Source organism: Plasmodium berghei, assembly GCF_900002375.2.
Source record: "Plasmodium berghei ANKA genome assembly, chromosome: 12".
In the NCBI taxonomy this organism is placed as follows: Eukaryota; Apicomplexa; class Aconoidasida; order Haemosporida; family Plasmodiidae; genus Plasmodium; species Plasmodium berghei.
Genome location: NC_036170.2, coordinates 705,088 through 730,730, shown reverse-complemented (window position 1 = coordinate 730,730; position 25,643 = coordinate 705,088). Strand labels below are relative to the sequence as shown.

The 25,643-nt window shown below is 20.4% G+C and overlaps 7 protein-coding genes across 7 annotated transcripts; 5 read left to right on the top strand and 2 right to left on the bottom strand.

Annotated features, from left to right (window-relative positions):
- Positions 1 to 514: 514 nt before the first annotated feature.
- PBANKA_1218900 (elongation factor 1-delta, putative) lies at positions 515 to 1,267 on the top strand (the record flags this gene model as incomplete). Its single annotated transcript, XM_034566251.1, has 3 exons — positions 515 to 642; positions 829 to 979; positions 1,073 to 1,267. The coding sequence occupies 3 exons, from the start codon at positions 515 to 517 to the stop codon at positions 1,265 to 1,267; spliced, it is 474 nt and encodes a 157-aa protein (XP_034422867.1).
- A 1,435-nt stretch (positions 1,268 to 2,702) lies between these two features.
- Positions 2,703 to 11,304, top strand: PBANKA_1218800 (ABC transporter I family member 1, putative; the record flags this gene model as incomplete). The annotated part of the gene is made up of 4 exons (XM_034566250.1): positions 2,703 to 2,844; positions 3,061 to 3,163; positions 3,256 to 11,051; positions 11,198 to 11,304. 4 exons carry the CDS (start codon positions 2,703 to 2,705, stop codon positions 11,302 to 11,304), a joined length of 8,148 nt encoding a protein of 2,715 aa, XP_034422866.1.
- A 255-nt stretch (positions 11,305 to 11,559) lies between these two features.
- On the bottom strand, positions 11,560 to 12,882 carry PBANKA_1218700 (conserved Plasmodium protein, unknown function; the record flags this gene model as incomplete). The annotated part of the gene is made up of 1 exon (XM_034566249.1): positions 11,560 to 12,882. The coding sequence occupies one exon, from the start codon at positions 12,880 to 12,882 to the stop codon at positions 11,560 to 11,562; it is 1,323 nt and encodes a 440-aa protein (XP_034422865.1).
- Positions 12,883 to 13,935: 1,053 nt separating this feature from the next.
- Positions 13,936 to 14,775, bottom strand: PBANKA_1218600 (conserved protein, unknown function; the record flags this gene model as incomplete). The annotated part of the gene is made up of 1 exon (XM_034566248.1): positions 13,936 to 14,775. One exon carries the CDS (start codon positions 14,773 to 14,775, stop codon positions 13,936 to 13,938), a length of 840 nt encoding a protein of 279 aa, XP_034422864.1.
- Positions 14,776 to 17,407: 2,632 nt separating this feature from the next.
- Positions 17,408 to 18,898, top strand: PBANKA_1218500 (protein phosphatase inhibitor 2, putative; the record flags this gene model as incomplete). Its single annotated transcript, XM_034566247.1, has 5 exons — positions 17,408 to 17,436; positions 17,867 to 17,975; positions 18,248 to 18,310; positions 18,550 to 18,686; positions 18,802 to 18,898. The coding sequence occupies 5 exons, from the start codon at positions 17,408 to 17,410 to the stop codon at positions 18,896 to 18,898; spliced, it is 435 nt and encodes a 144-aa protein (XP_034422863.1).
- Positions 18,899 to 20,661: 1,763 nt separating this feature from the next.
- On the top strand, positions 20,662 to 22,151 carry PBANKA_1218400 (protein transport protein SEC22, putative; the record flags this gene model as incomplete). Its single annotated transcript, XM_034566246.1, has 6 exons — positions 20,662 to 20,828; positions 21,162 to 21,268; positions 21,480 to 21,566; positions 21,673 to 21,819; positions 21,916 to 21,959; positions 22,038 to 22,151. The coding sequence occupies 6 exons, from the start codon at positions 20,662 to 20,664 to the stop codon at positions 22,149 to 22,151; spliced, it is 666 nt and encodes a 221-aa protein (XP_034422862.1).
- Positions 22,152 to 22,938: 787 nt separating this feature from the next.
- On the top strand, positions 22,939 to 24,522 carry PBANKA_1218300 (CPW-WPC family protein; the record flags this gene model as incomplete). The annotated part of the gene is made up of 1 exon (XM_034566245.1): positions 22,939 to 24,522. The coding sequence occupies one exon, from the start codon at positions 22,939 to 22,941 to the stop codon at positions 24,520 to 24,522; it is 1,584 nt and encodes a 527-aa protein (XP_034422861.1).
- Positions 24,523 to 25,643: the final 1,121 nt, after the last annotated feature.

The window sequence follows — 25,643 nt, the reverse complement described above, 5'->3', positions numbered from 1 at the left end:
AAAACAAAAATAAAAACAAAAATAAAAACAAAGAACCGTGAAATCTGGATATTATCATGACAAAATATGCATAATGATTATTAAGTTAAAAAATAAAAAAAATGAAAAGAAAACATATTTTTTTTATATATGCATAGAGTGGGGGAAAAATTAACTCATGGTTTTAAGTTTACCCGTTTTTTCTTTGTTTAGTGTATGTATAATTTTTTATATAATATTTTTTATTAAAAGAATAAAATGTGAATATGCTTATATTAACATGTTTGCTACTTTTTATTAGCATTTTTATAAGGCAAATATAGGAACTTAATAATAATAATTATTATTATTTATGATATATTATATTTATATAACCTGCTTATATAAATTATTAACTCTATTTTTTCATACAATTTTTATTTAAATAACTTTAATGTTACACAAAATATACCAACAATTATTTTATAATTAAAATTATCTTGAATTAATATATTTAACTAGTATAAAATAATAATATATATCTCTCATTAAAAAAATGGCAAATACATATGACGAATTATATGTACCTTTAAGTTATTATATTTTGCACAATGATGGAAATATAGATAATTCTGGAACTAGCCAAGGTGCCAAAAAAGGAAATAAAAAAAAAGAAGTTGGAAAGTAAGAATGAAATAACTAAAATAATGAATAGAAAAATTGCTAATTATTTATAATTTAAATAGGGAAACTTCCATTCTACATACTACGTACATGTATATTGAAAATGAGTTAACAGAAAACGAATAAAGTAGTTTACAAACATATTTAATATTATATTTGTGAAAAATTTTCTTAAAATTATAACAGGTCATCTCTAATTATTGATATAAAGCCTTATGGAGAAGATACAAACTTAGATGAAGTACTAAAACTTGTAAAAGAAATTGAGATGGAAGGATTAACTTGGGGAAAAGCCCATAAAAAAACTCCCTTTGCTTTTGGGCTTTTTAAATTACAAGTAAACTATATTTAGTCTTGTTCGCTTTGTTTTGTTCGCTTTGTTTTGTTCGCTTTGTTTTGTTCGACATTTTTTATTTCCTTTTTTTCAAAGGTTTCTTGTATTATTGTTGACGATTTAGTTAACACAGACGAGCTTATTGAATTAATTGAAAATGTGGGATTAAGTGATGAGGATTGCAAAAAAAAAAAAGAATTACAAGAACAAATGAATGAGGACGAAGATGTTGAAGACACAATTGAGGGGCTTGTTCAATCAGCCGAAATTATATCATTTAATAAATTATAATTTATTCAAAATATTTTATATTTATTTTATTTTTTTTCCAGACATATTATGAAATGGGATACACTATAAACATATATTCTTGTTGAAATAACTTTAATATATTTTTACATATATTCATTTTAGTTTATGATATATGCATAAATGTGTGCAATATACATGTAAACATATTTTGAGTATCTGTATATGAAAATGTAATAATAAATATTATTAAAAAAAACAATTTAGAACATTTTCCCTTTTTCTATAAAAAAGACAAATATATTTTTATTTGCCTTTTTATTGAATAGTTGTTTAAACGGCTAAAGCATAAAAAATGTAATATAGAAAAAAAAAATCCCTAAAAAGTTGTTATATTTAAAAATTTACATTTAATTATTTTTTTAATAAAAAAAAATACTAGGTGCAGATATATTATATATAAATATTATAATATTTTAATTAATATTTTTTATAAGGAAACAATAACTATATTAAAAATTCTTCTTATTATTTTTTATAAGTTAAAATTTTTATTCAAATATAATAAAAAATAATGGTATTTTCCTCACTAGGTATATAAAATTATATTTTAATATTTCGTATCCCCTTTTTTGGCCTTTAATTCCAAGAACAACTTGGAATGCCATGAAATTGCAAATATAAATCTATCTATACATAGAAAGAAACAATAAAAGAGTAAATTAAAAAAATTAAATAATAATGAAAATATCAGTCGTTCTATAAGCCTTTTTAATTTTTTATTGGAAATTTTGTGTAACTCAAAAAATAACGACTCTTTTAAGAAAAACAATCTACTTTTTTTGTGAAGTTAAAAATATACTATAATATAAATAATATTTTTTTAAAACATGGAAAAATTATTTAAATAAGTATTTCTCATTTTTTTTAATTTTCTGCTTTTCATTAATTTAAAAAAATAACAAATAGAAAAGATAAAGAATACGAAAAAACAGGAAATCTATTACATGCCGAACTAAACTATTTATTTATTACCCTCCAATTTTTCTCCAATTTATTGGCTTTATTTTACCATTTTTTTTTAACACAAAGATATTTTTTAAAAAATTTTATATTTTAATTTTCCTTATTATATAGTTTGTAAGAAAGGATCATTCTACGAAAAAACAAAAAAATATGTTTTAATTTTCTACGATTTTTTATATTTTTTATATTTAATTAAAAACAATTTTATTTATTTATTTATTTATCTATTTATTATTTATTAAAATTTAGATATGGTATATTTTTAGTCATGATTTCTTTAACGTGATTTTATGTTTTTCTTTTTTTTAATCCCGATTTTGTAAAAACATAAATTAAATAATGTTTTTTTCTTACAATCCCTATTTTTTTAAATAGAGTTGATTTTCCTGTATAGGGAACATATCTTTGCTAATAAAATTAATTATATTTTTAAAATAAACTCTATAACATAATGAAAACTCGTAAACTATATGGCTTAATAAAGAAGACGTATTATGAAAAAAAAAAAAATCCAATTCTTTATTTCTTTTTTTTGTTAATACCCTTTTCTTTAATACTTTTCCACTTGTTCTTGAGGAACTTAAGTGAGAAGTGTAAGTTATAAAAAAAAAAAAAAAAAAAAAATATGTTAAATATTGATTATTAGTTAAAACATGTTATGACTCTATTTTAAATATATACATATATGTGTATTTTCTTTTATTTGAAATATGTACATATATATGCGTATTCTCTTTTATTTTATTTAAAATGTTTATTGATTATATATGTATGTATAATTCAATGCATATATTTTTTTTCCTATACAGATTCGTTTGAATTAGCTAACCTTTTTTCGGAAAATGACAAAATCGATTTAAATGACACCATAAGGCAATATGTATTGTTTATGAGCAATGATTTGTGCTCAATGTAAGTTTCACCAAAATTTTTAATAAAAATATATAAATTTTATGTTTTTATAATTTGTTTACTTATATTTTTTCCTACTCTTTTTAATTTAGGGAAATAAATGATACTATATATGTGAATCATATATGCCTTACACCATCCTCCCAAATTATAAATGATTTTTTAAAATATGCCAATGGAAATGATATGAATATTTTTCGAATATATAATAGCGAAGAAGAATGTGAACAAAATTTTAAATATGCAATATTTCTTAATGAAAATGATGTAAAGGGTTTAGGAAAAAACCCGGAAAAAAATAACACCAAGTTAAGTTACCAATCTATTGAATTTAATAATCAAATATTAAATAATTATAAAAGTAAAATAAAAGACAGCTATCAAAATGACAATAATGAACTTACTATTGACGATTTATATAAAAACATATATTCAGATAAAGAATATGAAAAATTATTAAAATTAAAAATAGACCATCATACATTAAATATGATTAAAAAAACAAAATTGTATAAAAAATTTATAAAAGATATTAGAAGTATAAAAAATGAAAGCCAATATAAAGAATTTGTAAATGATAAAAAAAATATTTTATTCTTTTATAATTTTGTGAAAAATGATGTTATAGAAACTAATTATTCATGTGGACTATTAGGTATCGAAAATCTTAAATATGAGTCAAAAGAAAATGATAAAAAAAGGAAACCCAAAATATTGTTTTCGAATTTTATTGGAAAATATTTAAATAAGTTATCGGATCATAAAAAAATAAATCATATTAAACAATCAAAGGAGCATTACTCTGGTAACGCTCAAAACATAACGAACTTGTCAATAACATCAAAATTAAATTCAACAAATTATAAACATGGAAATAACTTCAGATTGTACAAACATAATAATGGAAACATAAAGAATGTTAAGAATGATAATAATGTTTCAATAGTTCATGAAAATTTAAATTTCAGAAATGATGGCCCTATATCAAATATAAGCTACAAAATCAGAGTAGGCGATTATGCCCTATTAAATTCAAATGAAAAAATATTTTTTAATGATATTAATATAAACTTAAAACAGAATTTTATAAATTTTAACACAGTTGATGATTTATCGTTTAACATATATTTTAACGAATGGTATTATAATAGTTTTTTTATAGCTCTTGAATACCATTTTAATTATTTCCTTTTGAAATATAATATGTTTAAAAATAATAAAAATGAAGAATTTAGAAATTATATTGGCAAAATTAACAATAAAAATATTGTATATTCACATGAAGAGGCTAATGATGATGTAAAATATGTTACAAACTTTTCGCTCGAAAATTTTTATTCTTATAAAATGCCTATGAAAATTTTTAAGATTAATGCATTTGATGCTTTAGAAAAAAATATATTTAGAATTGTAATTTTTTTATGTATTTGTTTATTTATAATAAATATTTGTTTTGATATAAATAAGGAACGAAAGATAAATATGGAGAATTTTTTGTTTTGTATAAAAGTAAATAAATATTATTATTATTTCTCATGGTTATTATTTTATTTTATAGTATTGTTTTTTTATAATATAATATTTACATATATAATATATTTGTATATATTTAAAAAATTAATAAATTATTTTATTTTATTTTATTATATTTATATGTTTATAATGAATAGTTTATTAGTTACAGTTATATGTGTACATTTTTCATATAATAGTGCAATTAATTATATAGCTTCATTTTTGTTATTTTTTCTTTTTTCTACATTTCGTTTAATTATTCATTCTGGGGCAAACAAATTATTGATTTCATTAGTTTTGTTAATTCCCCATTCTTCATTTTGTTTAGCATTAGATTTTATTTTTATATTAATTAAAAATGATATAAAAATCATGTTTAATGAAATGTACATAACTATAGAAGATATATGTTTGATGGACCTTGTTATATATCCATTTGTTTCGTTCATTATTTTAGTATCTATATTAACATTTATTATATATATCAAGAGCAAAGATACAATCAATTTCAGTTTTAAGATTATCCCATTAATGAAAAAGACAAATATATATCGCAAAGATTATAATACCGCAATTATAGAAGATAATAAAACAGAAAATAAAAATATTCACGATCATATATACAATTTAGAATTTGATTCAGGGCATACAAATACAAAAAATAAATATATAAACAAAAAACGAAAATTTATAAAAACAGCTTATAATAATGATGATGAAGCAATTGCAAATAATAAGTGCTGTTTATTTATTAAAAATGTAAACAAATTTTATGGAAAAAAACAAGCATTAAAAAATATTTCTTTAACATTGAAAAGCAATCGAATTTTTGTTTTATTAGGAGAAAACGGATCTGGAAAATCCACTCTTATAAATATAATCACAAAGATGATAAATAAAGATAGTGGAGAAATATATTTTGTTAAAAATAATTTTAAACTAAGAAAAATGAAAGCTGAAAAAAATAAACACGAAAATGCAGTAGGCATAGACACTGTGTCATATATATCACAACAAAATATACAAAAAAATAATAAATATAAAAAAAAAACAAATGAAATGAAAGACTTAACAGATAATATATCTCTAAATATTAATACAATAGAAACAAATTATAAATTAAGCAACTTGGAAAATGCTAATAAAATAAAAAATCGAAATAAAAAAGAACTAGAAATTAGCTTTTGTAGTCAAAATGTAATATTATATGATAATTTAACCTTTTATGAAACTATTAGAACATTTTTATTATATTATAATAAAGATGTTAATAAATATTTAAAAAAGAAAAGAACATTAAGCATGTTAAACGGTTTAGATTTATCTAAATATTTAAATGATAAGATCAAAAATTTAATAGATGAAATAAAAAAAAAAATATCAATATTTATATGTTTTCTTGTAAAAAGAGATATATATATTTTGGATGAGCCTTTTATAGCTTTAGACATAAAAACAAAAACGAAGTTATTCAAATTTTTTGATAAAATAAAAAAAAATAATATTATTTTAATATGTACTCATGATATTTATGAAGCTAACAAATTCGCAGATGATATAGCTGTTATTAAAAGTGGTGAAATTATATTTAATGGTGGAAAACCTTATTTTCAAAATATAATAAATTATAAATTTATTCTTAATGTTCGATTTAATTGTTTTTCATATAATAATAATGATAAACATGATCATATTTCAACAAATGAAAAGAATCTTATTTCATCTATTTCAAAAGAAATTAATAAGAATAATGAAAATTTCAAACCCTTATTAATACATGAAGACAATGTATTGTTTGATAAAAAAAATAAAAAATTAAAAGATAAATCAAAAAATACAATTTTTGATATAATTAATGGGGATATAAAAAATGATGAAAATAGTATAGAATCAATAAAAAATAGTTTTATAAAATATATAAAAAGTTCACGAGAGTATAATAAAAATTGTTATATATTTTTTAATAGAAATTATATTTATTGTACCTATAAAATAAACGAATTAGATAAATTAAAAAATGTGATAACAATTTTAAACAAACTAAAAAATGTGTTACATTATGAATTAAAAACTATAGATATATATTATACATATATATATATATATACATATAATGAAAAAATTAAATTATTAAAAAATATTCAAGATAAAGACGTTAAGAAATTAATTAAAATGGATCCACTTTTTTATATGTTTTATTATAATACCCAATGTTTTAATAATATAAAAAACCAATTAATTATGGAAAGTAAAAAAAAAGGAAATAAAACGATTACCGATTTTGGATACATAAATGATATGATTCAAGGGACGATAACAGAAAATAATACTACGAATGTGAAAAACGATTTTAATAAAGAAACGAATATTCATTTTAGGAATGTTGATAAATTAAATAAAAGCTCAGATAGCCAATTAGAGAAAGAAGAATATACAGAATATAACAAATATTATAATAAAAATAAAAATTATAATACATATAAAGAAAATAGTGTCAAATCTGGAGCTAATAAATTAAATTTGGAAAATTCAGGAAAATATAATAATTATGATAATTCAAACAGTTATGAAATAATAAAAAAATTACAAAATTTTTTTTCAGTATATATTACACCTTCTTTATTTTTAAAGTTGAAGAAAGACTTATCAGAAATTAATTTTTATTGGTATAAATTTCTTGTCCCACTTTTATTATTATCATGTGGGTTACTTATAATTAAATGTGTATCCCTTTTTGGAAAAGTTCAATACATCAAATTAGATAATTCAACAATTTCTTCTAGCCATTTAAAAGAAAGTATAATAAATTATGGAATTATATATAAACTGAAAATAAATGATAGTGAAGAATATATATATAACATTCCAGAAATAGATAAATATGAACATAAAAAAAAAATGTTAATCGGACCGTTCAAAAAGTATTTCAATCTTTATAAAGAAAATAGAAATAATAATTATGTAAAAAGTAAGTCTATAAGTTATGATAATCCAAGTGATATTATTAATAATAATATGGGGAAAAATTTGTTCGATTATTATAATAACACAATTTTTACTCTTTTTAAAAAATATTCTTTAAAAGAAAACATAAACTATATAAACGCTTATATTGATGAAGAAAATTTATATGATAATATAAGTGATTATTTAGAACTGAGATCAAAAGTAAATGATGATTTATCTTTAGGAAGTTATGTATTTATAATTAACGAAACTCAAACTATTGACGTAAATAATAATGTTCATAGTAATATAGAAATGGACATAAATTTATTTCATAATTATATATCTATTCATTCCTATCCATATTACACTAATTTAGTTTTTAACGTTTTATATGATTTTCAAAATATAGTAAATAACAGAAATAGTCAACAAGAAAAAGATTTTAATGATATCGAAATAAATAACAACATTCATGGGGTGGGACAAAATGGAAAAAATAATAAAAATATTTATAATGAGCAAATGAACACAAAAAGAACTGATATAAAAAATGAACCATTCAGAATAAAATACCATGAATATTTTATTAGAGATTTTTATATAAATATGTATGTATTTTTATCATTAATAATATTTTTTTGCGTATTTTTTGAGCGATTAAAAAATGAAATCGAGAATAGGAAAATTTTTACTAATTTTAATGTGAATAAATATATACATTATTTTCAAATAATAATATTAGATTATTTTTATTTTATATTATATATAATATTTTTATTTATAGTATTATATATATTTGAATGTACAGAGTTTTTATATCCTTCCTTTTTCTTTTTTCTTATGATATTTGGCTTTAACACATTTTTATCCATATGTTTATTTTCATCATTATATTTAAATAGTTATATTATTTTTTTGTTTGTTAATTTTATATTATGTGGAATAATTAGTATAGGTATATATGTTATAGTTCTTTTATCGTATGCATATAATAATATATTTTTAATTAAATTATCTCATATATTTGTATGTATATTCAGAATATTAGATTCATTTTGTTTATCTCATGCCCTAAATATCAGAAGTTTGTGTTTAAATTTAAAGAGAGATTTGAAGGCTATTGATAACGATACAATTATTAACACGCATGTCAATACCAGCCACTGGAATGCTAACAAATATAATCAAAGTGCAAATTTTTTCCAAAAAAATTTTCAAAACAATATTTTTGGTGGCTCATTTAATGATATAACTCAAACTATTCCAGATACTTGCTCAAATGAAAACTCATTTTTTAACGAAAGGTGGGATTTTGTATTTATGTTTATTAACTTCTCCATATACTTTTTAATATTATTTTATAAATTATATAGATTAAGATATTTCCAAAAAAAAAAGAAAATAGCAAACCAAAAGTTACAATCTACATTTGAAGGCAAATATGCATTTTTATTGAACAATTTTAATTTGCTCAACAAAAAATATAAAAATAAAAAAAGTATAAATGAAAAAAAACTAAACGACCATACCACCGAATTAAACACATTAGAAGACAAGCATAATAAACATTCCAAATTTTTTACAGACTTTTCGAGAAATGATAAAGAAGAAAAAACACATAAAGAAAAAATATATGCAACTAGCAAATATGAAAACCCCGAAATTCTAGAAAATAAAAATTCACAAGAAAAATTAGAGAAAAAAAATAATTTGTTAAAAGAAAACTTAAAAAAACGGAAAAATTATTTACAACTAACTGAAATAGAAAATATAGATAAAAAATCGTTACAAAATAATGTTAAATATATATTGAAAAATATAAATATAAAAATAAAGCCCTATAATATATATACATTTTCTTCGGTATATAACAACGATTTGAATGTGCTTTATTTATTCAAATATTTTTTCCTTAATAATATGAATAATAGTTATGTATATGAAAATGGTACAGAAAATAACAGAGGATGTTTTATTAGTAAAATGTTTACTAGCAAAAATAGAAAGAAAAAATTATTTGATATATTTTCAGAGAAAGCACAAAAAAAAAGTGAAAATGAATGTAAATTATTATTAATGCCAAATATGACAATATACGAGCACTTTAACCTAATTTTCAAATATAAAAAATTAAATTTAACAGACATCGAATTATTATATATTATTTATACACTTATGTTATTAGTAAACTTAAAGTGTGATGTGCATATAAAATGCAACCAACTTAGTGGAGGTATGAAGAAAAAAGTCATTTTAATGATAAATTTATTAAGAAATGATGATATTATTTTATTATATAAATTAAATGATAATATTGATTTTTGTTCTCAAATTTATATAAATATTATTTTAAAAAATATACTTGAAATGAATTCAATTCTCAATTATATCACAAATGACGATATTGCTAGTAGTATGGATTATAGTGTAATAGATATGAATCAGAAAAAAACAAAAATAAATAAAAATGGAAAACGTGGGATTACAAACCATACAAAAGAAATTGGAAATTACTATATTTCAAGGAAGACAAACAGTAGTGATAATAATGTTAATAAAAAAAATGAAGGAGCAAATAGTGTAATACAAACAGGAAGCGACCAAAATTTAGAATGTTCAATATCATCAAATGTAAATAGTATAAATCACAATATTATTAATAGTTTTATAAAAGAAAATATTTTAAAACTCCAATTTTCTGCAACGAATTATATAATTTATACTCACATATATACAGATATGTTATATTATGATTATTTATATTTATTTAATAAAAACCAAATTGCTTATAAAAATAATGTAAAAAATATAATTAATAATTTTGAAAAATATTATTTATTTCAAATAAAATTAAAAGGAATATATACAACCAAGATATATGAATATATAGAAGCATTTTTTTTAGAAAATAATAATGCATTTAATAAATTTATAAAAGTAGTAAACACATTTAATAAAAAAAAAAACATAAATTATAATCATATAGAGCCTCATTCGATTTTGAAATTCCTTGAAAAGTATGCAAACAAGGCTATGCTAAGTTTTAATAAACTTCGCTATATTTTTAAAACAAAAAAACGAAAGCGTGGACAAATAAATGATCAAAAACATGTTTACCATAATGATATAAATACACCAAGTGATAAAAATAAAACTTTGATAAAATACTCAAAACTTTATAAAACTTTGATTAAATTGATTGATAATAACTTTTCTTATGTTCATGTATATTTAAACGGAAATAAATATATATCTGTTTTTGAATTATTTAAATTTGCATTATGTCGAATAGCATATAAAGATATGCGAAAGTTTTTCATGAAATACAAAAATATCAAAATTCTTTCCTCTGAAATCATCAAATCAGACCAATATAACTTTGTGATTAAAATATTAGAAAATGCCCAAGCATTTAAACTATTAGGTATGTATATTGAATGTATATATATTTTCGACATATGCATATATATGATGAATAAACCATTTATCATCTAATTTGGATACACATTTGTGTGTGCTTATATATACAACTATTTTCATTTTTTATATATATTTTTTTCATCTTTGCAGAAATAAACGCGAAGCTCAAATTTACAGACAACGAATTCCAAGTGAGCCATGTCAATATCGATAATCTTAGTGCAAATGATATTTTCCTATTGATTTTGAAGACGTGAATTTTTTATTTAAATTATTTTTTTTATAAAATAAACTTCCAAAAACGTGGAAAAATAATAACCCCAAAATAACAAATAAAACAAATATGCACACACATATATACATACATTATTAATAATATGAATATTTTTTATTTCGAACATAATGCATACCTATTTTCATTCGTGGCAAATAGCCCCTTGTTTTGGGAAAATCAGCAAACGATGTCTTTTTTTGCATTTTGATTTATTTATTTGATTTGATTTTTTAATTTTCTACGGAAAACCTTCATAGGACATTAATATTTGTGCATTGATGTTTTCTAAATTTTGGCTGATATTTGCTATGTTTTCATTTAGTTTGTTTGCTTCTTTTGTTATTAAATCCATATTTATTTCGCATTTTAATAATTTTTTGTATAAACATAATAAATTTTCAACGTCTTTATTTAAATTTAATTGGAATGTAATTTCAACAAATTTGGGAAAATCGTCATAAAACATTTGATCCTTGTTTGTAATTGACTGTACATAAGAATATAACATATTTAATGTTTTTATATTGTTACAATTTTCTAAATATTCTTTTTTCTTTTTTAATTTAAAATTTATTAAATAAATATAATTCAATATTCTTTTGTATATATTATCATTTAAGCATATATTTACAAAGAAGAAAAAAGATAGTAACATAGTTACAGTATTTTCATCCAAACAGTTTTCAGAAAGCAATGATTCATATATATCAATTTTTTGAGTAAGCTCCTCAAAATTATTCTTTAAAACAAGTTTTTGAAATGACAAAATATTATTATAATTTAAAATATTCATTTTTTCAGTGTTTTTTTTCGTTTTTAATATTTCTACTAACTCAAAAATTGTGGTTTTGTTTGTTTTCATTCCATTTTCATTATCATGTAAATTTTTACAACACTTGTTTATATATTTGTAATATTTTGAATTATCATAAAAATTCTCATCACAAATTTCTCCATAATTTATAATTGTGTTAAACGTATTTTCAATAGAAATAAAAATGTCTAATATTTGCTCACAGTAGTCTTCGATTTTGTTTGTTTTTTTATTTTCATTTTCTATGAATTTATTATTATAACTATTTTTGATAAAAAAAATTATATTTTTAATTTCCTCAATTCTTGTGATAAAATTTTTATTACTTTGTCTATTTATGCTAATTTTATTTATTCCATTTTTATTTTTATAATATTCATGGTTATCGCTTTTTTTGATGAAAGACAATTTTTCATTTTCTTTGGAACTAAAAAAAGAATCATCATCACAAATACTTTCAATATTAATCTCTTTCCCTATGAAATTTTTAAAAGCTTTTATCGCATTCAAATTGGGATATACAACATGACTATAATTATTTTGCTTGTCTTTTATCTGTATATTATTTTTCCCAACAAATTTGCATTCTGACGAATTTTTTTTTTTTTCATATATAAAATTTTCATAATTGTTTTCATCCACATATTTAAAAAACTTTTCTTTCTTATATACTTTTTGTAGTTCTTCGAATATTTCCTTTTCATATACTCCTATTTCTTGGTTTTTTTTTTTTTCCTTCAAAATCATTATTTAAAAAAAAATATTTTAATCCTTCAACTTTTGTAAATCATATAAAATGGAGATTTAGCTTGTTTCACTTTTTTTTTATAAAAAAAATGCTGTAGAAATAGTTAAATTTGTATGTTTGTGAAAAATAAAAAGTTAACAAATTCGAGAAAAAGGGAAAATAAATCGTAGCGAACAAAAAACATATTATTGCACACAAATATTGTAGGGAATAATACTTAATTACATTTCAGTAATAAAAAGAGGAGGAAAATTAGTTAAAGCTATGATTACTTAAGATATATTATTTTATGTATGAAGATTATATTTTTTCCACATTTTTTAAAGGGAACAAATACAAGTTGCACACGCAAAAAATGCCTAATCATATTTTTCCTTAAAAAGTTTTGGGAAATAATGTGTGCACATTGTGATTTTATTTTCGATATTTTGTAGAGTATTTCTAAATAAAATCTTAATAAAAATAAATGTATACATACAGAGAGTTGTTTGTTATTAATATATTAGATGGCCAAAAAGAATGAAGCTTGGAAATCTTGAAATACATTTATATATATTATTGTGAAAACGATAAAACACAATTAACTAATATAAACATTAGACCTAACAAAATTACTAATATTGCGAACTTAAAATAATGATGCGTTTCTTTCTTATATTATTCTTATTAAAAAACGCATATAAATTCGCTTACTTTTAAAATATGCGTGTTTTATCAAGTTAATTAAAAAAGAAATGTCTTTTGGAAACTTTTTTCGTATACCAACATATCGATATATGTAATTTCACTAAATTGTGAAATATTAGTTGTAGAAGGTGTTGAAATTGTGTATTTTTTTGTGTCTAATAATTTTTTTAAATTTAAATCATAATAATTTTTTAATTATGTATATGAGCGCTAAAATTTTACAAAAAAAAAAAAAAAATCGAAATTCCCAGTACGAAATTAATAATATATATATTTACTAAAAAACAATATGAAAAGTATTTTATTTTTAAATAAATGAAAACATTAAATTGATATTAAAAAAAATACGAACATATAAAACATATTTATTTAAAAGGATTAAAAAAGTTAACTCGTATTGCCCATATTTCTCCTGTTATATCATCCTTTACAACTTCACATAAATAATTCGACACACAATCTGAACCTGACATACAAACACTTCCAAGGGGCATATCAATATAATCAATTATAGTAATAGATGAACATAAAGTTAAATTGCAAATTTTATTATACCATGGGTATAAATCGTTCATATTTTTATTGAAAAAATTGTCAAGTTCTTCCTTATTTTTAATATCAGAAATTTCATATTTTTCAAGTAAAGCATTTGTACAATTTTTTATAGACTCTGTGCAAAATAAGCCTACTTGCCCACTTTCAACTGTTAAAATATTAGTAAAATAATTTGAAAAATTAATCGGCTTATCTTCTTTGGATTGACTTTTATATATGTTACCATTATTGAGGTTCCCTATACAATTTATGTTTGATTCTAACCTTTCCCATTTTAATTCATTAAGTTTTTCAACAGTTAAATATTCATGCATAAATTCAGTGTTGTTAAAGCAGGCAAATGATGTAATAATTTCATTGCCATAATTTTTATCTATTCCTAAATCGTTCATATTTTGTTCCATTTTTTGTGAATTTGGTAAAAATCTATTTTTTTCCTTAATTGCAAAAGAAGACCATAAACCTGGTTTGGCATTTTCAAAATAAACCCCATTTAAACTTTCTTTTGGTAATAATTCACTTTTATCATTTATTAAATAATTAAAATAATTTGTTATGGCATAGTTCATATATAATGGGTCTATAAGTAACAACTCGTTCATTTGGGAAATGAAACATCCCGCATCAATTAAATGTGTGTTTTCTGTCATTTTTTAGGATTTTATATATTTTCCCGTTATTATATAAACAAAATTGTATATCTATATTCTTATATGACACATATTTGCATACATGCTTATAATGTACCATACATACATACATACCATATATATATAAGTTGCTTCAAGTTTATTCCTTTTTTATGTATATGGGCATATAAACTTTATGTGATTGCTTATTATTCTTTATATAATTTTTTAAATAAATTTTCAACCATTTATATTTTTTTACCAAAATTCAAAAAAAAATGATGCTCTGGATTTAAGTAAAAATAAAAAATTTATTGATTTTTCAATACTCATAGTACATATTAGAGTACCAAACCAAACGATAAAAAAAATTACAATATTATATATGTATAAAATATAAAATGTATATGTTTGGATATTTTTATGTATATACAAGCAAATTTATATAAGGGATGCAAAAAATGTTCTTTATATAAACATAAAATAGGTAAATTAAATATCCAAAATATTAATAACAGAATCGCAAAAAATTATTTTTATGAATTTTATTTCATAAAAAAAAATATATTACAAATTATCATTCAGTATCATTTGGAATATTATAATGTCGAATTACTATTTATATTTTTTTAGATTGTACATTCGCAATAGATATTCGCGTAGATATCTATGCAAATGTATTACATATATTATCACTTTTTGTGTAAAATAATATGTTTTACATATTCTTTGTTGTAAATTTAGAATACAACTTTAGGTTATAATATAGCAACGTTGGCAATACTACTATATATGGAATATAATAAAATGCTATTTATTATATACTATTTTAAATTGAGGGAATTATGAACATACATGTTCTGAATTTTTTCCTATTTAATATATGTGCAAATAAATTTATACATTTCATTTTTTTTTTGAAATAATTTCCCAAAAAAAATATATCATATGCCATATTCAACTATAATTTTCCAAACAATTCCCATATGTACAAGATGGTTTTACCTATGTGCAATTATTTAAATAGTTAAGATTAGTGAATAAAACGTTGGTTACACAAACCATGTATTTTTTTTTAAACATGTATATTGATTTTAAGAAAGCATAAAAAATAGTGTGTATACTTATGCATGTATTATGTCTGTTCAATTAACTTCTTTTATGGAAAAATAAAAAGATATTTATAATCTTCCCTTTTTCATGTCTTCAAAAATAAATAAAAAAAAATGGTACACTATTTAGGTGGTATAACTTTGTTTTCCTCTTAAAATTAATAACATTGGAAAAAGAAAAAATATAAAATGTTAACATTTGTTTATTTTCCTCCTTTTTGATTATTTATAAATTGTTCTAAAATAATATAATATTGTCGATATTTTAAATGTATATTTATTTAGACATGTATTATAAATAGTATAAATCTTATAAAATATACATATATAAATGAAATAACCAACTGAATATCATTTATGAAACAATGCTCCAATTCATGACACACCAATTCTATATTTCCGTTAATTTAGTAGCCGCATTTTTAAATATTATAAAAGTATTATCGTGTATTAGCAAACATTAAAAGGTTAAAATTTTTCAATACATATTTTTAAATCATATTAAAAAAGGTAACCAAATGATAATAGCAAATATAGTCCCCTAAAACAACTGTTGTATTATATATTTATTTATAATGTATGTGCATTTTTTCGATTATAACAAAAGTTGGAAACAAAATAAAACAAAAATTGAGGAATAAGCGCAAAGGTAACACCTGAAAATTATTAATAAAGCTTATATTCTGACAACGACACTAGCCTTTAAAAATGTTACAATAAATAAGTATACATATCCATACATTTATGTAAGATAAAGACTTAAGAATTATATCAGTAATAAAATGTTATTGTTATTTATATACATGCATATAATGTTTTCACTTTTTTATTATATTCTCCGTACTTAAAAATTATGAAAATATATATTTTCACATATTTATTCAGGCTTGTTTATCCATTCATCTTTAATTATTTTAATTCATGAAAAGTGAAAGTATATAGAAAAGAACAAGGTAGAACTAAAAGGGAAATAAATAAAATAACGTTTTTTTTAAAATAAAAAATAAAATATAGTAAATAAATTGAAGACCAATTTTTAATTTAATATACACAATATATATTATTTTTATTTTTATTTCATAATTTTTTTTCATGAACGTATAAACACACGTTATTATTTTTACATTATTATGAAGAAATGCAAAGAAGTTATATTTAAAATGAACTTTTTTATATAAAGTTTTTTTTTTTTTGCTAATATGCCTTTCTATCTCGATATTGTTTAATACATTTAAAAATCGTATATTATTTGGCTTATACGTCAGCAAATCATTGATTTTCTATATTAGCTCGTCATTGTATCAATATTTATATTTGTTTATTTTATATTTTTTATTATTTATTATTTATTATTATTTTTTTATTACTATTATTTTTATTTATATTTTTTTTTGCTTAAAAATATATCTTGGAATTTCACCCAAATAAAACAGTAAATTTTTCAATATCACGTTAAAATGCAAATGTAATTATATATATATATATACATAATATATATGCATATTATATACTATAGGAAAATATGAATAATAAGACAAAGGATGAAAAAAAAAATCAATAAAATTGCAGCGTAATATAAAAAAATTTATAAAAGAACTTTATTAGTGCGCATGTTTATGTTACAATTATATTTATATATGTATAGATACTAAATTTTTATATAAATATTTTGAAATAGAATAAATTAATGTGCATATAATGATTTATTGTATATAATTATTTTTATGTGTATTTTTATATTATGAATATTTATAACTGAATATACGGAATAATACTAAATATGGTTGATTTTTTTAATGCGCATATTTATGGAAAAAAATATTTTACCATATGTACTTTATTGATATTCAGTTAACACATTTGTTTATATATATTAACACTTGGAAAGCATAAATATATTATCTATATAAATACTGTGTATACATACCTATAAGGATATCGTATATATATTTTTTTTTTTTTTACCATAATATTTTATTCACATTTATCGATATGCTTAGGAAAAAAACTATATCATGGGATGAAGTGACAATAAATGAACAAGACAAGGAAAGGGGCTCACGGATGAAAATTTTGGAGCCAAACACCCCGTTCAATTTTATTGTAATGGTATATCATATATATGTGCTACTTTAAATAAGATATCCACAAAAAAAACATTCAATACATTGATATATTATTTGTATTTATTAAAAAAATTATAGTTATGTTGGTATAGTAGTGGTGATATTATTTTTATTTTCTATAATTATATATGTATAATATTATTATTATGTAACATTTTAGCATTAAATCAGTTGCATGTATGGCTGTAAATTTATTCGATTTTTTTACATTTCCTGATTTTTAATTCTTTCACAAAAATTATAATTTTTATATAGGATAGCGCATCAGAAGATGAAACATCAAAAATTGGGGATTCTAAAACAAATAGCGAAGGACAAGTAAGCACAAAAAAAAACAGAATTTATAAGACATGTGGTTATTATATTTGTTAGCCTTTATGACTACCTTTTTTTTCTACCCCTTTTTATTTTTTCCCAATAATACATAATTCACAGTTTAAGAACATTATCAATTAATTTTCACAATTCCACGATAAATATATTGTGCTTATATATATGTGCATTTGAATATATACTAATTTTTTATTGATTAAATTTTTTCCTTCACACTTTGAAAGGATAATATTGCGGATGATCTAATAAATAAACTAAACCAATTAGTGGAAAAACAAGACTGTAAAGGTGTATCCAATATAGATTTTAAGGAAAAAAGAAAAAAGCATTATAACGAATACAAAATATTGCAAAAATTGAGGTTATATATTATATGCTTCTTCTCCCTCAATAATTATATATATATAAATATTATTTATAAACTATTTATTCGTCATTTCCAATTTGCTACATATTTCCCTTCTTTGTTTTAACAGGAAATCAGGCACATTTGATGAAATTGATGAAGAATATAAATTAGAAAATAATGAATCGAATGATGATAATAACAATGCTCAGGATGGAGAAGAATAAAACAATAACTTTTTATAAGAAGATAAGCATTATTATATTAACATATACATGTATGCATGTGCCATGGTTGGTATATTTTTTCTTTATTTGTACTTCATTTAGTGTATTTGCACAAACGGAGAATAACATTTGAGAAAGTGTTATATGTAAAGTTTAAATAAATAATTTTTTAATTATAAAATTTATTATTTTTTCTACTTTCTTTACCAATTTATTAAATAAAAAAACGCACACATATTATGTATTTTAAATGTATAAATAATTTTATACAATGAATATTTTTACCTTAAAAAACTATGTAACATTAATATATGTGTCATTAATGTTATTCTTTAAAGTAATATTTTTCCCTTATTTCAAAAATAATAAAATTTATTATTTGTACTATGCATGCACACATTTTATGGAGTGTTGCATTTGTTAACAGCATCCTATGTATAAACAAAGTTAAAACACAATATTAAAAAAAAAAAAAACAAGGTCTCATTCAACTATTTAGTTAAATATATAAATAGTAGAATAACCTAAGTAAAAATTTACTTCATTTTTCATTACACACACATTTATATACTGAACTGATATTACAATAGGTATAAATTACAGTGAATATATATGGTAAAACAATTATGATGGATAAAGGAAGCAAATACATTTGTATACACATGTCTACAGCCTATATTATTATATACTTTGTTTTTTTTCGTAATATTTTTCAATGTTTTTTTTTTTACTTTATATAATACAATTAAAATATTTAAGCTTATTCTTGCTTGTTTTTATCACCTGTAAAACATATTTATAATGTTAATTAAACAGAACAAACATTTTTTTAAATATTTGCATTTATATCACATTTTAAAGAACTTTTTAAATATTATTCAAAGATATTTTTTTTTTGTCGTTTATACAAATATATATTTTATGTACTTTTCCAAACTCCCATTCATTGTCAATATATGGAAACAAAAAAAATTAAATAAAAAAAAATCATAATGCTTATTAAATGTTTTAGGCATAATGCTTTAGCTTTGTGATTGGGCCAAACTATTTAAAAATAAATAAATAAATATATATATATATATATATATATATATATATAAGTTATTTTCCAAGTATTGAAGGAAAATATATATATTATATTTTTTAAAAAATGATAAAAAAAAAATAACAATGGTAAAAATAACCATTTATTATTACATTAAAAATTATTATAATAAAACAAGGCGTATTTATCATAAAATAAATATATGTACATATGAAATTTTAATTTGTAATATATATAATATTTGTGGAGGAGAATTTCTGTGAATATAAAGAGTTAATTCTTTTTAGAAAGTACTTAAATATTTTACTTTTTTTATGCGATTATTAAATTTTTTATTTCATATATATTTTTCCAATTTTTAATGCCTTATAAACTATATATATTAATGTATATATTCTTATAATTTATAAGAAAATGTATATATATATTAACTAGTCAAGTATATAACTGTATATGCGTAATACTCAATATATTTATGGTATTCTTATTGAACTAGAAAAGATAAATTATATTCGATAAAACCAGTTGTTTAGTTTATACGTATAAAGACAATTATTACTTATTAGCTTTCCTCTTATGATTTTAATTCTTTTTTGTTTTACAACTGTTAAGTAATTTATTATGATTGCTTGTAAAAGGAATACAAAATAACATTTGTATATGATATATTGCTTACATTTTCTCTTATTTTTTTAATAAATAAAAAAAAACGACGAAAATGTGTGATGCAGTGTTGCTTTGTAGAGTTAGTGATGGACTGACTTTAGTTGAAACAAACAGTGAGACAAAAAATATGTCTCATAAATTCGAATTAAAGAAGTTATGTAAAAAGTTAGAAACATTTCCTAAATTATCAACTATAGCATCAAATCAATTTAATTACCAGTAAGAGAGAAAAAATATATATATAATAAATCCTTTAACTATATCATGACTACATTAAGACATACATTCGTATACAAAAAAAATTACTCCACAAACATATGAACTTTTTATAATATGTTTAAGCATTAGCTAGCGATGTAAAATATATTACCATTTAATTTATTCAATATTATTTCCAAATTTTGAAGTATAGTTTTTATAAATACAATTTCTTCTACTAAATGGCATTTAAAAAATTATTATTAAAACATAAATTTTATACGATAAAAAAAATTACATCACAGTTATATATCATGCAATTTACATTATTATTAAAATTCCATTTTTTTTTAGTTTTTTAATCGACAATGGAATAGCATATATAGCAGTTTTTCCTTTATCCTACCCCAAAAAATTAGCCTTTTTATTTTTGAATGATATTTGTAAACAATTTAATGAAGGTTATAATATATTCATACATATATATGCATTCATTTATTTGGTATATTCATATTTATAGTATTCTTAGTGTTTTATTTATGTTATTTGCTCCCTTGTTTCACTTTTTTATATAATAGTTTGTCTAGTATTTATTATGTTCTTATTAGATGATGGTCCTGTCGCTTAAACTTTTATTCCATATTCAATAATATTATATATATTTTTTTATAGAATTGATGATACAATATGGAACACATTCAATAGATTATAGATCAATTATTGAAACTATAGAAAAGCCGTATTCTTTTATAAAATTCGGTATGCTAAGTGCTAATATATATTAAACCATTGGAACACATAGATGTTAAAAAGTTGTTATTTATTTGATGCTATCTTTATTTTTATATTTTTTTACTTAATTAAGATAGAAAAATTACAAAAATAAAACAAGAGTATAAAGATCCTCGATCTAATATCGCAATAAAAAAATTAAATGAAAGTTTGAATGAAGTCAGTAGCATTATGAGAAGAAATATAGATGACATACTTTTGAGAGGAGAAAATTTAGAAGGTATATTAATTTTATATACCCATGTACATATAAATATAATTTCGAAAGTAAACAGTTTTTATTCATCTTCATTTTAAATAATTATTTATATTTTAGATGTTGGAAAGAAAGCTTTCAATTTGAAATACGAGTCCGAAAAGGTATACATATGTACATACATATATATCGACACTGTATTTTTGATAAAAGACAAATTATAATATATATTTTTTTTTCAGTTTAAAAAAGCCTCAAGAATTTTAAGTTTAAGATATACTATGTATCAATATGGGATTGCGATTTGTGTAATTCTTTTTTTTTTTTTAATTATAGTTTTTAAAAATTATTTTTAATTTTTCCTAAATTTATCATTTTTAATTCTTCATATGTTTTTGTAACAAACTTTTCCACCATAAATATGTTTATCCATATATATAATAATTTAAAAATTTAAACATTTGATGATAAAAATTGAGAAACAAACAAACTGCCATTTATAAATAAGTGGAAACAAAATGCTTCCGATAAATATTAAAAGGTTTTGCATTTGCACTAATCACAATAAAACCTTTCATATTTGATGAAAATATATTTGCGTATTTAGGGTGTTTTATTAAAAATATTATCATATATATATAAAAAAAATCATTTAATGACACAAAATTTATTATATAGGTTTTTTAAAAGGTTTTTATATTTTTATTTATTAACCCTTTTTTTTCGTTGAGTCATTTATGTGTAGTTACATGTCTATTTTATCATCATTTCCTTTTGATAAAAAGGTTGAGAAACAATTTAAAAATTAATAATTCCTTATGCTTTAAAATAATGCTTCATAAGACAAATTTTTTCTTTGGGGTTTACCTTATTATAATTCTCTAGTTTATGTATATATTATATTTGTCGTTTTTTCTGTGAACTTTATGATGATTTGGCTCAGCCTTATAATTATGAATGTTAATAATATAAATTAATAATTTATTAAAGTTGTCAACTTAAAGAGTATTTTTCTTGAATCATAATTTTTAATTGTTTCTAATTTGTATATTTATCACTACTTGTCTACTCTTCTATTATTTCGTTTTATTATTCGTTTTTCTATTTTTTAAAATATATCTATGTGTGTGTATGAATATATAAATGACGAAATATTTTTTTATAATACCTATTTGTTTTTGCTTTGTTTTTCTGAATTGTTCAGGAAATTTAACAATTGAAAATGAAAATAGAATAAAAGAAAAAAAAATAGCGAAATATAATTATGGAAAACTAAAAGAAAAAATTAATATAGAGAATAGTGAAGATAATGAAAAAAATAGCACATTTAATGTGTCTGAAAACAAAGGAAAAGAGAGTAAAGATAATGATGAAAATAATATAATCGATGAAGAATATCCAAACAAAGAGTACAAAGAATGTATAGATATGGTTGAAAAAAAATTTAATGACAAAGAACTTGGTGAAAATCAAGCAATAAAAGATGATTTAAATAAATTGTGCTTAACAAAAAAAATTGAAGATGAAGAAAACACTAAAAAAAAAATATTACAAAAAAATAAAAAAGACACCGAAGAAATTAATAAACATAACAAGTTAAAAGATATGGAACAAAATAAGAAAGAAATTATATCACAATTGGGTTTATCAAACAAAATTGAAATTTCGTACATAGTCTTAAATGAACTATTATCTGAATTAAAAACATGCTCAAGAAATTATAGAAAAAAATGTCCATTAAATTGGAAAATAAGTGAAAGTAACAAGGAATATTGTTATGCACCTGATTCATATATTGGGCCATGTGAAAAATATATAAGTAGTGATATTGACATAGGTGAAAAAAAACAGATAGAAAAAAAATGTTTATTATTTTGGGAATGTGAAAAAAATTGTATTCAAGATTTTGAAAATTCAATATGTCCATTAGATTGGGTACTATCAAATGAAGAATATTGTATATCACCAAATAACTATAAAGGAAGTTGCTTAAATAAAATAAAATTCATAGATATGGGAAATAAAGAAAAGTCTATATATTCAAATTTATGTGATATAAAATGGCCATGTAAAGAAAAATGCGAGCATGACTATTTTGATTTATGTCCAAATGGATGGATTGAAACAAATGATGGTTATTGTTTAGCGACAAATTATAATGGGACTTGTCAAAGAAAAGTTAACTTAAAAAATTTAGATAAAGCAATGAAACAAATATATGAGCAAAAATGCCAATTTAATTATCCATGCATTAATTCCTGTGAAAAAAATTATGATGATTTATGTCCAAAATCATGGATAATTTTTAATGAAAATGAATGTGCGCCATCAAAATATTACAATGGAAATTGTAAAGAAAATTATATATTTAAAAATAAAAATATAGAAGAAAAAAAAAGTTTCGAAAAATTATGTAATGTATCTTATCCATGTTTAAAAAAATGCCAAAGAGATTATTCATATAACTGCCCAATGGGATGGAAGGAAACTCTAAGCTTTTGCCTAGCTCCTACATATTATAAATATAATTGTAATAAAATGATAAAAAAAAATATGAATGAAAACGAAAAAAAGGAAATTAGTAAAAATTGTAATGTCTTTTGGCCCTGTTCAAACTATGAAATTATTTTAAAAAAATTAATTTACAATAATATTTCAAATGAAGATTATCTATCCATTGTTAGCGGCCCTATTGATAATACAACAGGGGCAATAATCGATGTGTAATGATATTTTTTTCCATTTTTATTTGGATATTCCTTTACATATATATATATATATATATATACGTACCTTAGGATCTGATTTTGAATAGGTATGCAAAGTTAAGATCATTTCAAAACTTTATATATTTCTTTCAACCTATTTTATAATATTGCTATGAAGTTTGTTTTAATTGAAAATATTAACATTTTTTATAAATATGTAATTACTTCTATAAATTCGTAATATTATTATATATACTAAAAGGACACATTTATTTGCACATTTTATAGAGACTTGTTTACCCATGTAAATAGTACTTGAAAATAAGAAATAACGAAATATATTTTTTTATTAAGATTTATATAACTTATAGGTGTACAGAAGAAAGTATTAAGTAAATAGTATATTTATATATGCAAATAATCGCATAAATTGGCGTTTTCCTTATTGTATATCCAAAATTCCCCTTGCCTTTAAAATATATATAAAATTATAAATTAATATATACACAAAAAATTTATATAATATTTAATATACTTAAATCTATAGATGAAGCAAATATTTACATAAACAAATTGGGTACAGTCAGCTATTTTTTTATTATTTCTTTATTCACCTTGTATATTTTTTCAAATATAGAATATATAATTTTTTTTTAATAATATTATGCTATTTTATTTTATAAGGTAAAATTTCAAAATCGGATTTATAGTACATTTTTGTAAATGTGTATACAGAATAAATTTATATATGAAGAAGATACGTGAAAAAAAGCATCAAACGTTGCTATAAAAGCATTACATATATAATATATACATAATATATAAAATAAATAACAATAAAAATACATATTATTGTAATAAATTTTATAATTTTTTTTTCTATTACTATTATTTTTTTTTATGGAAATACCACAATTATGTTGAAAATTACTATCATTAATTAAGATTACTTAAAAAAAATAATAATAATAATAATACATAACCTTTAAGGGGCTTATTATATGTGTTATTATATTAACGTTTCTATATAATTAAATTAATAGAAAAAAATAAAAAATATATAATAATTAAAATTAACACAAAATATACATGTATAGCTTCTTTGTTGTAAAGGGTATTAAATTAATAAATTAAAAAATT